The sequence below is a fragment of the Orycteropus afer genome, unplaced genomic scaffold (genome assembly GCF_000298275.1).
Source record: "Orycteropus afer afer isolate SDZICR_OR568_19922 unplaced genomic scaffold, OryAfe1.0 scaffold00558, whole genome shotgun sequence".
Classification (NCBI taxonomy): Eukaryota; Metazoa; Chordata; class Mammalia; order Tubulidentata; family Orycteropodidae; genus Orycteropus; species Orycteropus afer.
In genome coordinates, this window is record NW_006922145.1 from 253,429 (window position 1) to 265,786 (window position 12,358).

At 47.3% G+C, this 12,358-nt stretch overlaps 1 protein-coding gene and 1 non-coding gene across 2 annotated transcripts in view; both read right to left on the bottom strand.

The window, feature by feature from the left end:
* The window catches only part of PDS5B (PDS5 cohesin associated factor B), a 147,856-nt gene that overhangs the window by 85,622 nt on the left and 49,876 nt on the right, over positions 1 to 12,358 (bottom strand). The window contains exons 10-12 of the mRNA XM_007955954.1: positions 10,213 to 10,358; positions 4,150 to 4,301; positions 2,235 to 2,348 (exon numbers count right to left, since the gene is read on the bottom strand). Coding sequence (XP_007954145.1) covers positions 2,235 to 2,348; positions 4,150 to 4,301; positions 10,213 to 10,358 — 412 coding nt within the window. The remainder of the gene's footprint in view (positions 1 to 2,234; positions 2,349 to 4,149; positions 4,302 to 10,212; positions 10,359 to 12,358) is intronic.
* On the bottom strand, positions 3,595 to 3,796 carry LOC122151556. Its single transcript, XR_006164209.1, has one exon. It is a non-coding gene; the product is annotated as a small nucleolar RNA SNORA73 family (small nucleolar RNA).

Consider the following 12,358-nt stretch of genomic DNA (forward strand, 5'->3'; position numbering starts at 1 on the left):
GTGGTTTGGGCTTTGCTTCTGTAAAGACTGACAGCCTTGGAGACCCTGAGGTGCAGTTCCACTCTGTCCTCTAGGGGCGCTGTGGGTCAGAATCGACTCCATGGCAGTGGGTGTGGTTTGGGCTTTGCTTCTGTGAAGATTGACAGCCTAGGAAACCCTATGGGCAGTTCCACTCTGTCCTCTAGGGGCGCTGTGGGTCAGAATTGACTCCATGGCAGTGAATATGGTTTGGGCTTTGCTTCTGTGAAGACTGACAGCCTGGGAGACCCTGTGGTGCAGTTCCACTCTGTCCTCTAGGGGTGCTGTGGGTCAGAATCCCCTCCAGGCACTGGGTGTGGTTTGGGCTTTGCTTCTGTGAAGACTGACAGCCGTGGAGACCCTGTGGGGCAGTTCCACTCTGTCCTCTAGGGGCGCTGTGGGTCAGAATCCCCTCCAGGCACTGGGTGTGGTTTGGGCTTTGCTTCTGTGAAGGTAGGAGCTCTGGTGGCGTAGTGCCTAAGGCACTTGACTGCTAACCAGAAGGCTGGCGGTTCAAACCCACCAGCCACTCCTTGCAAGGAAGATGGGGGCAATCTACTTCTGTAGTCATACTGCCTTGGAAACCCAAGGAGGGGTTGCTATGTGTCGGATGCGACTCGATGGCACATAACAACAATAACAACAGTGTAAAAAGAATGAACTGTGGAACCAAGAAGAACTGGCTGAAATCCAGGCTCAGTTGTTTTACTACTTGTGTGACTCTGTACAAGTTAGTTAACCTCTGTGGAATTCGGTTCATCATGTTGAAAACTGGGGAAATACCACTTATTCCAGGCGTGTGGTGAGCTTCAGATGACACACTCCAGAGCCTGAAACAGGGCATTCCTGCCCTTGCACCTTCTCCTCAGTCTTGTACAGAAGCTAGAACCAACACAGGAAATGACCGTCCCCGGGAAAACAAAGTCAGAGGCCCCAGTGAGCAGAGGAAGAAGAGACAGCTCGTGGGATGTCCGACCCACCGAGCACTCCTCTGAGCAACACTTACTCCCCAGCAGTCGTGAGCTGTGTCGGCTGGCACGCTAACACAATCCCTGAGTCTCAGCAACCCAACCCCACAACAGGACCCAGTGAGGTCAGCAACATCTCCTCTGCGTGGAAAATGTTGATTCTCCCCAGATGAGTACAAGTGTCCTTTTCATGAAATGCAGAAGAACTCTTGGGGACCAAGCCTTACACAAAATGATACACTGTGCTGAGAGTGTGCAGCTGAGAAACGTGGCCCTTGCAGGTCTGCATCGTAATTCACGTCAGCACCGGAGGAGAATACGGAAGCGCATTCTAGGCATCGTTTTTGCATAAAAGAAAGGATGAGTATGTCAGCAACATTTCTTAAAAACCAAAAATACAAAAATCCAGAAAAGAAATCATTTAACCCTAAGAGATTTCATGTTAATCAGATCGACAAATTTTTTGCTGCTTACACAAATCCCTGTTAAGCTTACGTTGGTAGCGGTACTTTCTGAAAAGATTAAAAAAAAAAAAAAAACTCATTGCCATCAAGTCGGTTCCAACTCATGGCGACCCCACCTTGGGTTTCCGAGGCAGTACCTTTATGGAAGTAGATTGCCCAGGCTTCCTTCCAGGGAGTGGCTGGTGGGTTTGGGCTGTCGTCTACCCCTTTAAGCGAGGAACCCTGGGGACACTGTGGTCCAGTGTGTGGTCGCCAACTGAAACCCACCCAGAGGCTCCGCAGGAGACAAGACAAGGAGACCGGCTCCTTTAAACACCACCGAGGAAACCCTCGGGACAGTTCCACTCTGTCCTCTAGGGCTCCTGTGACTTGGAATCAACTTAACAGGACACGACAGCAACCTTTTAAACAATGCTTCACAAGTAAAACAGAAAGTGCTTCTTGTTCATGTAATTCCATGTACTGCGAGAGATGACTAGCCCTAAGGCCCCCATGGGCTCAGTTTCCAGCCAAACAACAAGCCGGTCTACAAGGCGAACAGGAACCCCAAGGAGGTCGGTGCCCCTTAGACCACCCAACCATCCAGCAGGCAGGGACGGAACAGGAGTGGAAACAGTAACCCCGGGGAGGTGGGAAGAGCGCTGGTACCCCGTGGGACTGCCGTCCGTGTCACCAATCAGAATGGGCACCAGCTGCTGGATGGACCATCTGTCCCGGAAACTTCCACCCCGATCACAGTGAGAAGGCAACGGGGGAGATGCAGAGCGTGGGGGCGGGCACCTACTTCACGGCGTTCAGGTCCAGCGTGGCATACAGGTAGTACAAGCACTTCATGCGCTCCGTGGTCTCCAGACTGTGGGGTACCATGTACTGGGCGAAGATGCGCTCCACCAGCAACCTGCAAATAGCACACACATCACCGCCGGCTCGGCCGGCCATGCGCCCTGCGCTACCTGACGCTGCACACACACACAGAACGTGGGTTCACGGCTCCCGCCTTCCTGAGCGTAGGCGAGGCTTCCCAGTGGCAGCCTGCTTCCTGTAAGAGGGTCAGAAAGGGTTCAGTTCACGTGGAAATGGCCTTGCGCCCGGCTAAGGGAGCAGCTACCTCTGCCTGCCCTGGGCAAGCTGCCCACCACTCAGTGCCCTTATCTGGACGAGAACGGGTTACCAGCTTACACCAGGCCCTCCCAGTGACAAAACTGTACTCAGTAAACTGAAGACTACACCAAGATGTTTAGGATTCTTAGTTTTCACAGTGAACATCATGAAAAACAGAAAAGATCTAGTTCAGAATATTAACAGCTCAAGCTACACGTTGTTGTTGTTGTTAGGTTCCGTGGAGTCAACCCTAGCTCACAGCCACCCTGTGCACAGCACAACGAAACCTGCCTGGTCCCGGGTCATCCTCGCTATTGTTGCTACACTCGAACCCACTGTGGCAGCCACTGTGTCTGTGCACCCTGTTCAACAAATACTATCACGTTTCTAGGAGCCCTGGTGGCATAGCGCCTAAGGCACTTGACTGCTAACCAGAAGGCTGGCCCGCCAGCCACTCCTTGGAAGGAAGGTTGGGCAATCTACTTCTGTAGTGATACTGCCTCGGAAACCCAAGGAGGGGTCGCTATAAGTCGGATCCAACTCAACAGCAGTGAGTTTTTAGTTGCGATCAAATTTCTGGGCACTAACACCACACACTCAAAACATCTGAAAAAGTCAATTTTACAAAAAGAATAATTAGAAAGATTCTTAGACGACATTAACTGAGACGATCACTTTCTAGGTCTGTAACTCTACAAATCACACTGTGCCTACTGGTTCTTCTTTTCTCGTTCTGACCCACTCAAGGCAAGACCACGTGCCCCACTAAGACTGTCAAATCACACACACTCCGATTCACAGCCCTGTTAACTACCGAGGAGTCAGACCACACACGCTGTGACCTTCGCCTCAGTGGAAAACCCTGCGACTGTCATCACAGAAGACATCTTTAGGCACACGGGGTTTTCTCCTTTAGACTTTTGCAAGAATCGTTTGTGATGAAAAGAACTGCCTATGGTATGAAGATCTTATTTATTTCAAGTAGAAAACCAGTCTAACCCATCAACAGATCAGAACGGAGATTCAGGTCGGGGGTATCAGAGGGCTGTTTCCTGCATGGTTTGTCCCCTCGCTTGTGTTCACAGGACTCTGAGAAGCTGCAGGAATATGAAGGTGTGGACTCACGGCCCAGCACCGTCCCCCGCGAGTGGAGAGGGACAGTACTGCTCGGGGCAGAGCCCTGTGCTCCCCTGTGCCACCTGGACAGAGCCCAGGAGCGTGAGCTGCCGGGAGTGTCCGCATTGGACGTATAAAGGATTTCTTTCCATTTGAATGGCAAATGGTTACCTGAGAAAAGAAAAGAATTGCAAGACTCATTCTAAGAAAAAGGAGCCAGAAACACAATGAAGATTCTAACTGCAGATGCACAGTCCAAGCGTTTAGGCATCACTCTGCTCAAAAACAGGCCATGCACGTGAACATCAGCTAAACCCCTCCCTAATGTTGCACAGACTTGACAGCCTGCTCCAAATACGGTCCACTCACCCGCTTCACCTAATAGTAAGAACGGAACAGGGAGTCCAAAGTTACAGACTCCAGATCACAGGTAGGTAACACCCAGATAGCCAAGTATTTTATACAAAGCGTCCTCCACTGACCGGTCATCGATACTGTTCTGATAATAAATGTGCAGCAACTTGTCCTTGATCCACGCGATCTGCTTTGCGGCGTCCTTGCCGGCTGCCGACTGTAAGGCGTATTTCTTATAAATCTGTGCAAGTCCCATCATGGCTTCTTTGCGCACTCGCCACTGAAAAGAAAAACAAAGACATTTGCTTATCATTTCAAAATGCTTCCATTAATAACGGGCCAAGTTTTCTAGTTTCAAATTTTCCTATTTTGGACACTGTATTTTTTTCCGGTTTTAGATTCTGAATATCAAGTCACAATGCCTATATTTACAAGAAAACAAACCTGCTACGTTAACGCACCTACTCTAAAAGGTGCAGCAGACATCCAGCAGGTGCAAAGACTCTCCACGCTGTGGCATCTTACACCACCCCACCCCAAGAAGCCAGTGTCGGTCCACATACTGCCACTTAGGACTGGTGAGGGGCAAGTTCAAGAGGCAAAGACAGAATTGGGTGGGTAAACGGTGGCCAGATGCCTAAGCTGCGGCCTAAACTCGGCACACTCTTACCACATTAATGTCACAGTAACAATCCACACACACTACAGGTACCTGTGTTACTGCTGTTCTCAAAATACTGACTGTTCTTACCAAGGATGGATAGGTGTTGGATTTCGTTAAATGCCTTGTCGACATACACTGACAGGATCATGTGGTTCTTTTATTTTTCTGATGTTGACTCATCCTTGCATACAGGGTATGAATCCCACTATGTCATGATGTGGTATTTTTTTTTATATGTTGCTATAGTCAATTAGCTAGAATTTTGTTGAAGATTTTTGTGTCTACAATATTCAGATATCAGTCTGTAGTCTTCTTTTTTAGTGGTGTCTTTGCTGGTTATGCTTGCTTCATAAAATGAAGCTGGGCTGGGAGTTTGTTGAGAATTTTTACATCTGTGCTATGAGGGATTAAAAAAAAAAAAAAAAAAAAACCAAACACCAAACTTGCTGCCATGGAGTCAGATCTGACTCATAGCGACCCCTCCTTGGGTTTCCGAGGCGGTATCACTATGGAAATAGATCATCCACTCTTTCTTCCCAGGAGTGGCTGGTGGGTTTGAACTGCTAGCCCTCTGGTTAGCAGTCAGGTGCCTTAGGCACTATGCCACCAGCACTCCTTCATGAGGGATATTGGTCTATGATTTTCTTTTTAATGATGACTTGGCCTGGTTTGGGTATCAGATGAGTTATGTTTGCTTTATAGAATGAGTTTGGTCCAGTATTTCATCCTTTTCTATGTTCTGGAACAATATGAGTAGAATCATTGTCAGCTTTTCTCTGAACATTTGGTAGAATTCACCCATGAAGCTGTCTGGGCCAGGACATTTCTTTTGTTGAGAGGTTTTTTTTTTTTTTTTCATTTTTTTTAATCACCTGTTCAAGTTCTTCTTTTTTGATGGGTCTGTTCAAATTTTCTTCCTCATTGTATTCATTCAGGTAAGTATTGTTTCTAGAAATTTATGCATTTTTTCCAGATTTTCGAATATGTTGGAGTAAAGCTTTTCATAAAACCAAAACACCAAACGGATCGAGTTGATTCTGACTCAGAGACCCCACTGGGTTCCCAAGGCTGTGAATCTTTACAGAAGCTGCCTGCTTCATCTTTCTTCCATGGAGCAGCTGCTGGATTCAAACCACCAGTTCTTTTGTTTTGCAGCCAAATGCCTTAAACACCACACTACAAAGGCTCCTTAAAGTTTTTTTTTTATAGGATTCTGTTGCTATCCTTTTTATTTCAGTAGCTTCTGTTGTGATTTCGGCTATTTCATTTCTCTTAAGTGTCATTTGCGTCTTCTCCTTTTCCTCTGTTAAATTTGCCAGCAGTTTGTTGATTTTGTTAATCTTCAAATAACCAACTTCTGGTCTTCTTGGGTCTTTCTACTGGTTTTCTGTTTCATTGACTTCTGCTTGAATATTCGTTATTTCCTTTCTCAGGATTCTTTGGTTCTGGAAATTTTGATTATGAAATGTCTTTGGTGATTTACTTCTGGGTGCTAGCCTATTTGGGATTCATTGAGCTTCCTGAATGCATATCTTTTCATCTGTCATGATATTAGAGACTCTTTCTACAAATCTTCAACAATTTTTCTAGTACTTTTCTTTTGTCTCTTCCTGCTCTGGAATTCCAATCACACTTAAGTTATTCCTCTTGATGATGTCCCACACAAATCTTAAGCTTCTGTCATGTTTTTTATTTTTTTCCCCAATTGTTCGCCTATAGATTAGTACTGAGATTTGGCTTCAATTTCACTAATTCTATGTTCCATTGATTCAATTCTACTCTTTTTATCCTTCCAATATGTCATCTATTTCTCAAATTTTAGTATTAATCTTCTATATGACCTTTTTTTTTCTGTTTTTGTATTGTTTACAATTTTTCGTTTATTTTTTTCAATTTGTTCCCTTTTTTGTGGGGGGGGGGGTTATAGAGAGCAAGCCTTTAATGAAACACTGCACAAACTAGGTTTATAGGACACTAGCTGAAATGCTTTTTTTACTATTCGTTCTTGCTTTATTTTTTTTTTTTTAATTCTTCTAGAGTTTTGTCTATGTTTTCCTTGATTTTGCCTGTACTTTCCTCATACTTTTTCTCAATCCACTGAACCTACTGAAATATGATTCTTTTGAATTCCTTATCCGAAAGTTCCAATAGCATTTCTTCTTCTAGAAGAGTCGTCTGGCCCTGTATTTTAGTCACTCGCTTGAGCCATCTTGTCCTGTTTTTTGTGTGTGTATAATTTGAACTAGTCTGCTATCTCTAGGATACTGTAGTATTATTGTATTAATTTGTTGATTATAAGTTGGTTTGCTTTGCCCTAATTTTTTGTTTTGTTTTTATAGATTCAGGCAATGAGGTAGGCGTGTTACTCTGATCTGTAGTTTGGCAGCACTGGGAAGTTCACAACCTGTCTCTGGGCAGATTTGGTTAACAGGTGGGAGTGTGGGGACAAGTCTCTGATCACTGATTGTGCAGAGCAGCTGAGGGCAGGCTGGGCAGGTGCTGGCCACTGCCTGTCACTGGCCTAGTAGTGCTGGAATGGGTGGTGGCACTCGTCCAGTGGGTGGGGCAACAAGTGTGGTGAGTATGGCTGGGTAGAGTCGCTGGCTCTCAACTGCTAAAAAAACAGACAAAAAGGGGGAATGGCAGAGGGAATAAAGGGGGATTCGAGAATGAAAAGAGAAAAAAGAAAAAGTAAAAGAAATATAAACAAACAAAGAATGCGGCAAACAAACACGGATGTGCAGGAATGGAGTGCTCACTTGGTGGGAGCATGGCCTGCCCTGTGTGTGTGTGATGAGAGGGGGGCTCCTGTACTTTGAGAACCCCCCCCTTGCAAAAAACAAATGAAAAAGGGCAAGGGGAGGGAAAGAAAAGAGGGTGGAGGCAGGAGAAGAACTAAGCGGAAAGAAAGAGAAAATCCAAAGCGACACAGCACTGGCAGTGGGTGAAGTATGACTGTCTGCTGGGTGAGTGGGGGTGGGGCGACATCTCTCGTCACCAGGAGGCTGTGCAAGGTAAGGGAGGAGGCCACACCTCTCTGGGTGCCTGGTCACCAAGGTGGGTGCGGGTGCAGTCCTGGGCAGGTGGAGCCACTCATCTGGTTCCTGCTCCAATTGGAACGCTGCTTGCAATCATTCAAAATGGCCGCTCTGTGGCGGTCAGCAGTTTATCGCTCCTTGTTCACTGTTTTCATCAGTCTCTTCTTCTCATCGGGATGGGATCGACTTCTTTATCATTTCCTTTGAAGCTCTGGGATCCAGGATTGTCATCCATAGCAGTTTCCCTTGTTTTCTTGAGTCTCTGTTGCCGAGGGTCTGGAGGGAGGATCTGCCTGGTCTGCAATCTTGGATCATCCCCAAAAGGATTTGCATTCAACTACCGAACTGTTTTTGTGAACAGCAGTTGAGCACTGCTGAACCGCTGTGGGATGGATGTCTGCTTCAGTTTTACATAAACACGGCGCTGTCATCAGCAGGCTGGCAGGAAGTTTAGACCACATGACTCATCCTGCCTCTGCAGTCTCTCACTCACAGCAATGTTCTTCCTTGAGTTTTTTTCCTTCAATTAATTACAGCAGATTCCAAATAGTCCTTTTTCTCATTCATGTACACTGGAATAAAGGACTTCTAAAAGTATTACTCATAAAATCATATTATCTCTAACTCTAATTTCCAAATCTACTGCATTAAATGGAATTAAAGGACAAAGCATCTTCTAATACCGCCAGGAACATGTATATATTAAATTATTTTTGGTCCTCAATTTTAATGTAAATGAGCCAATCAACCCACTAAGAGCCCAACAGGATGATCAACCATGTGGGAATTCTGATCCAACAATATACAGTGACCTAATTCAATCTTCAGTGGGGCCAAGGACAGGAAGACCTGCGTATTTAGGAGGCTGTTAGCATATGCACGATACCAACGTCCTTGTCCTTGATGCCTTTTCGTTGCTTCACACCCTGATGAAATGTTCAGTAGAGACAACTCTGAGCTCATCCACTACAGGAAGTTCTCTGCAGACCAGGAGCCGTGGAGGGAAAGCAGGCAGTTCCGGCCTACCCCATCAACAGCCAGCATCTTCCAGGAGAGACTGAGAGACGAAGACGGCAGCGTCAACCTTGGGAGCCGGACACTAAAGCGAGAAGGCTTGACACTATTTACCTCGTCAAACCTTCACAGCGACCAGTAGCCTCTCACGTTCTTTACTGGCCAACCCCTAAGTTACAGAGTTTCATCCTTGTTCCTAAGGACTCCTGAGCCCAAATTAGCATAGGCTGTGCCACAAGGAAAGGCCACGGGGAAGAGGACACAGGGAACAGGCACTGAAACATCTGCTGGGTGTGTTACAGACTCCAGGCAGCGGGGATCCAAGAGCGAGATGCATCCTCGACACAGACGCTCACTGGTGGGAATAAGTGAAGCCAGCACTGCCCGCTTTAGAAGCAGGGTGTGGGGTGCCAGAAAAGAGGCCACAAGCATGCTGCGGTTCGGTCGGCTTGACTACGCTGAAAAACACCTTTCATCTTCTAGTCTGAGGAACTACCACACAATAAGCTAGAGGACTATCAGCTCACATCCCTGTGACAAGAGCCCTAAGAGGAAAGACAGGAGAGAGCCAACAGCACAAGAGAGAGGGACCAGAGCCCCTACAAAGAGTCAGGCATCTGGAAACAATTAGTCCTCGCGCCTAGTACACCATGTGATCCTCAGCCCATACGACTATGAGACCAGAAGCACTAGATGGTTCCCGGCTACCAATGTCAACCACTTGGAGGGGGATCTATGGAGGAGATCCTGGATAGAGGGGGAGAAAAACATGGAACAAAACTCAAAATCACTTGGAAAAAAAAAGGGACCAGGTTTGCTGGTCTGATAGAGCTTGGTGGAACCCCTGAGACTGTGGCCTCTAGCTGCCCTTCAGGTCTGGAACTGAACCCACTCCTGTGGCTTCCAGCCAAACAAAAGACAGGCATATGAGTTAAATAAACATTTACCTCAAGTAGATACACTCCTTGGAGGGAATGATCATGGGAGAAAGAAGGGCTGCTTATGCACAGGGAGACAGCTTAGGAGGCAGGAGTGCATGGAGGGATGGACACAGGGAAGAGGTAACTATGAGGAGGAAGTGGGAGGGGACCTGTTGCATTGTGGGAAATTGTACTCAATGTCATGAGACAAAATGCATGTGAGCAGCTGTATGGAAAGTGAATTTGCTCTGTAAACTTTCACCCAAATCACAATAATATTTTGGGGAAAAAAAGTCATGTATCTCTAAAGGGGGGACAGGCCAAACTTCTGGCTAGCTGCCACTGACAGCCACCTCACTTTCAAGGATGAGTCAAGTCATCTTCATAAAGAAAAACTGAAAAGCTTAACAAAAGCCATCTCCAAAATTCTACCTTAAATGTTAAATGTCTCTCCCCTCAAAAACAGATGTGCATTTACACCTGAATGTTTCCCAAACACCGCAGCTCTGTCTTTACAATGAAACCTACTGGTCATCACTGACCCTGCCGACTTACCCGTTTGTCTAACGTTCTCTCTCTCACAAAATTCAGTAAGTGATCGTTGACCAGCAGGATGTCCTTTTTAGCAGCTGTAACGATAGACACGATGACATCGTGTCTAATAGCTTCTTCGGGATCATGGGACCGCACCTTAAGGTACTCTGAAAGGTAAGATTGCCTTGGTTAGAATGCAAACTTCCACAGGGAAGATGCTGAAAAAGACAGCAGAGGATCTTTGAAAACCAAGCATGACCACACCAAACCCACCTGCAAGCGTCAGCGGACGTTTGCCCAGAGCCACTGTGAGTTGGCATTGAGTCAACGGCAGTGGGTCTAGATTTTGGTTTGGGGTTACTATCTTTAAATTAATGGAATTTGTGGAGGAAAGAATTCGCCTCACACTGTGCTGAAAATCAGCGCAGGTGCGCACTGCGGTGGGACAGATAAAGGGAAGCAGTCAGTGACAGGAAAGAAAAGGCCCCTCTTCTGCAGTGACGGTGGCGGTCAAAAAGCGGGCAGAGTGTCGGTGAGGCCAGGGGAAAGAGGACAAAGGAGGCCGCCATGAGTCGTCTGAGGAAAGGGCTACCCTGGCCAAGAGGCCCAGCACCGCCTCGGCCCCGACTGTGTGCACGACCTCTGCGGTCCCTGTCACCAAACAGGACAGCAAAGTCAAAGACAGAGGAGCTCCAGTTAGTCATTGGGAAATTAACTGGCTTTACACGCCGCTACATGTGAAGAAAGAAAAAGGAAAAAGCACTTTCTGAGGACTTGTTTCAGTAAAGTGAAAAGAAACTGTAAAAAATGAGAAACTGAACAAGAAATTTCCAAATCTAAAGTAAGTGGAAAATTAAAATAATGAAGGATATGAAACAACTAAACTAAGGTGTTATGATGCATTTGGGTATCATAAATGTGATCACTTTAATGATATCACTAAAAAGTCTTTTCTAGAAAAAATGAGGGAAGTTTAAGAGCCATGAGAATGGTGACTCCATGCTCAGATAACGCAAATCCTTCAAGCTCCATGAAGACAACAAATGACAGTGAACACTCTTCCACAGATGGACACACCCGAGTGACTGCACGACCCCGTGCCTAAGAATGGCGTGAACAGGCAGCAGGAACAGGAAGGACACTCTGTGCCCTGGAAGGGGAACCCCTGACTCTAGGGCCCAGGAAGCAAAGCCGTGCGTCAGCAGAGGGGAAACCGCGACCTCAGCCAACACAAGCCCCATATTCCTCACAGAGCCCCGGAGTGGGCAGGAAGTCCTGCAGGGTCTCAGGACAACGGAGAGGAGGGAGGGGGGAATCGGATGTGGAGGAGACCCCACCATCCACCTAGGACATGCCCCACTCCTCCCCAAAGGATGGGTATAAAAGAATTCTATGCAAACCGTAAATTGAGTCTCTAAAGTGGGGGACAGCAGATACAGGCAGGGCAGAGATGCCATCCCCGACAGAGGGAACTAACGCTGTGACAACAGACCCACCATGACTGCTGAGACCCTGCATGCTCTTCCCAACGACACCAGCCACCGGATGTTCCAGCTCAGACAGGGCCCTCCTCCAGGGAAATCGCGCTAGCTCCAGAGACGGCACCCACACATCAGCCCCCCACGAACATGCCCGTGACCACCCTCCACGGAGCCCAAAGCTGACAAGACGCCACGCGCTAAGCCTTCTACACGGCGGTTCACTGAGTGCCTGCTCTGAAGCATCAGCAGACAGCCGCAGACGGTCAGGCGTTTGAGGAAGGCGTTTGAGGAACGTCTCTAACATGGAAAACAGAGACCAACGCAAATAAAACGAGGGGAGAAACCAAGCTGGAGAGAGAGAGATTTTGTATGGAAAAGAAAACTTGGCCCCAAAATAACAATTAGTACTCTGAGAGAAAATACTGTACCCACAGTATAAGGAAAGGAAGCTAAGGAAAGGGGACATGGGGGGAGAAAGAGGGGGGAGACAGGAAAGGGGGAGACACACAGGGAGGGACAGAGAATAAGAGGTGCAGAGAACTGAGGAAGACAACCAGAGGGAAAGGTCGGAAGAGAAAGACAGGGTGGGGGAGGCATGAGGGTGAGGGTGGCATGAGGGCGGGGGAGGCATGAGGGAGGGGAGGCATGGGGGAGAAGCTATGCGAAGCCTAGGGAGCAGGAGGAAG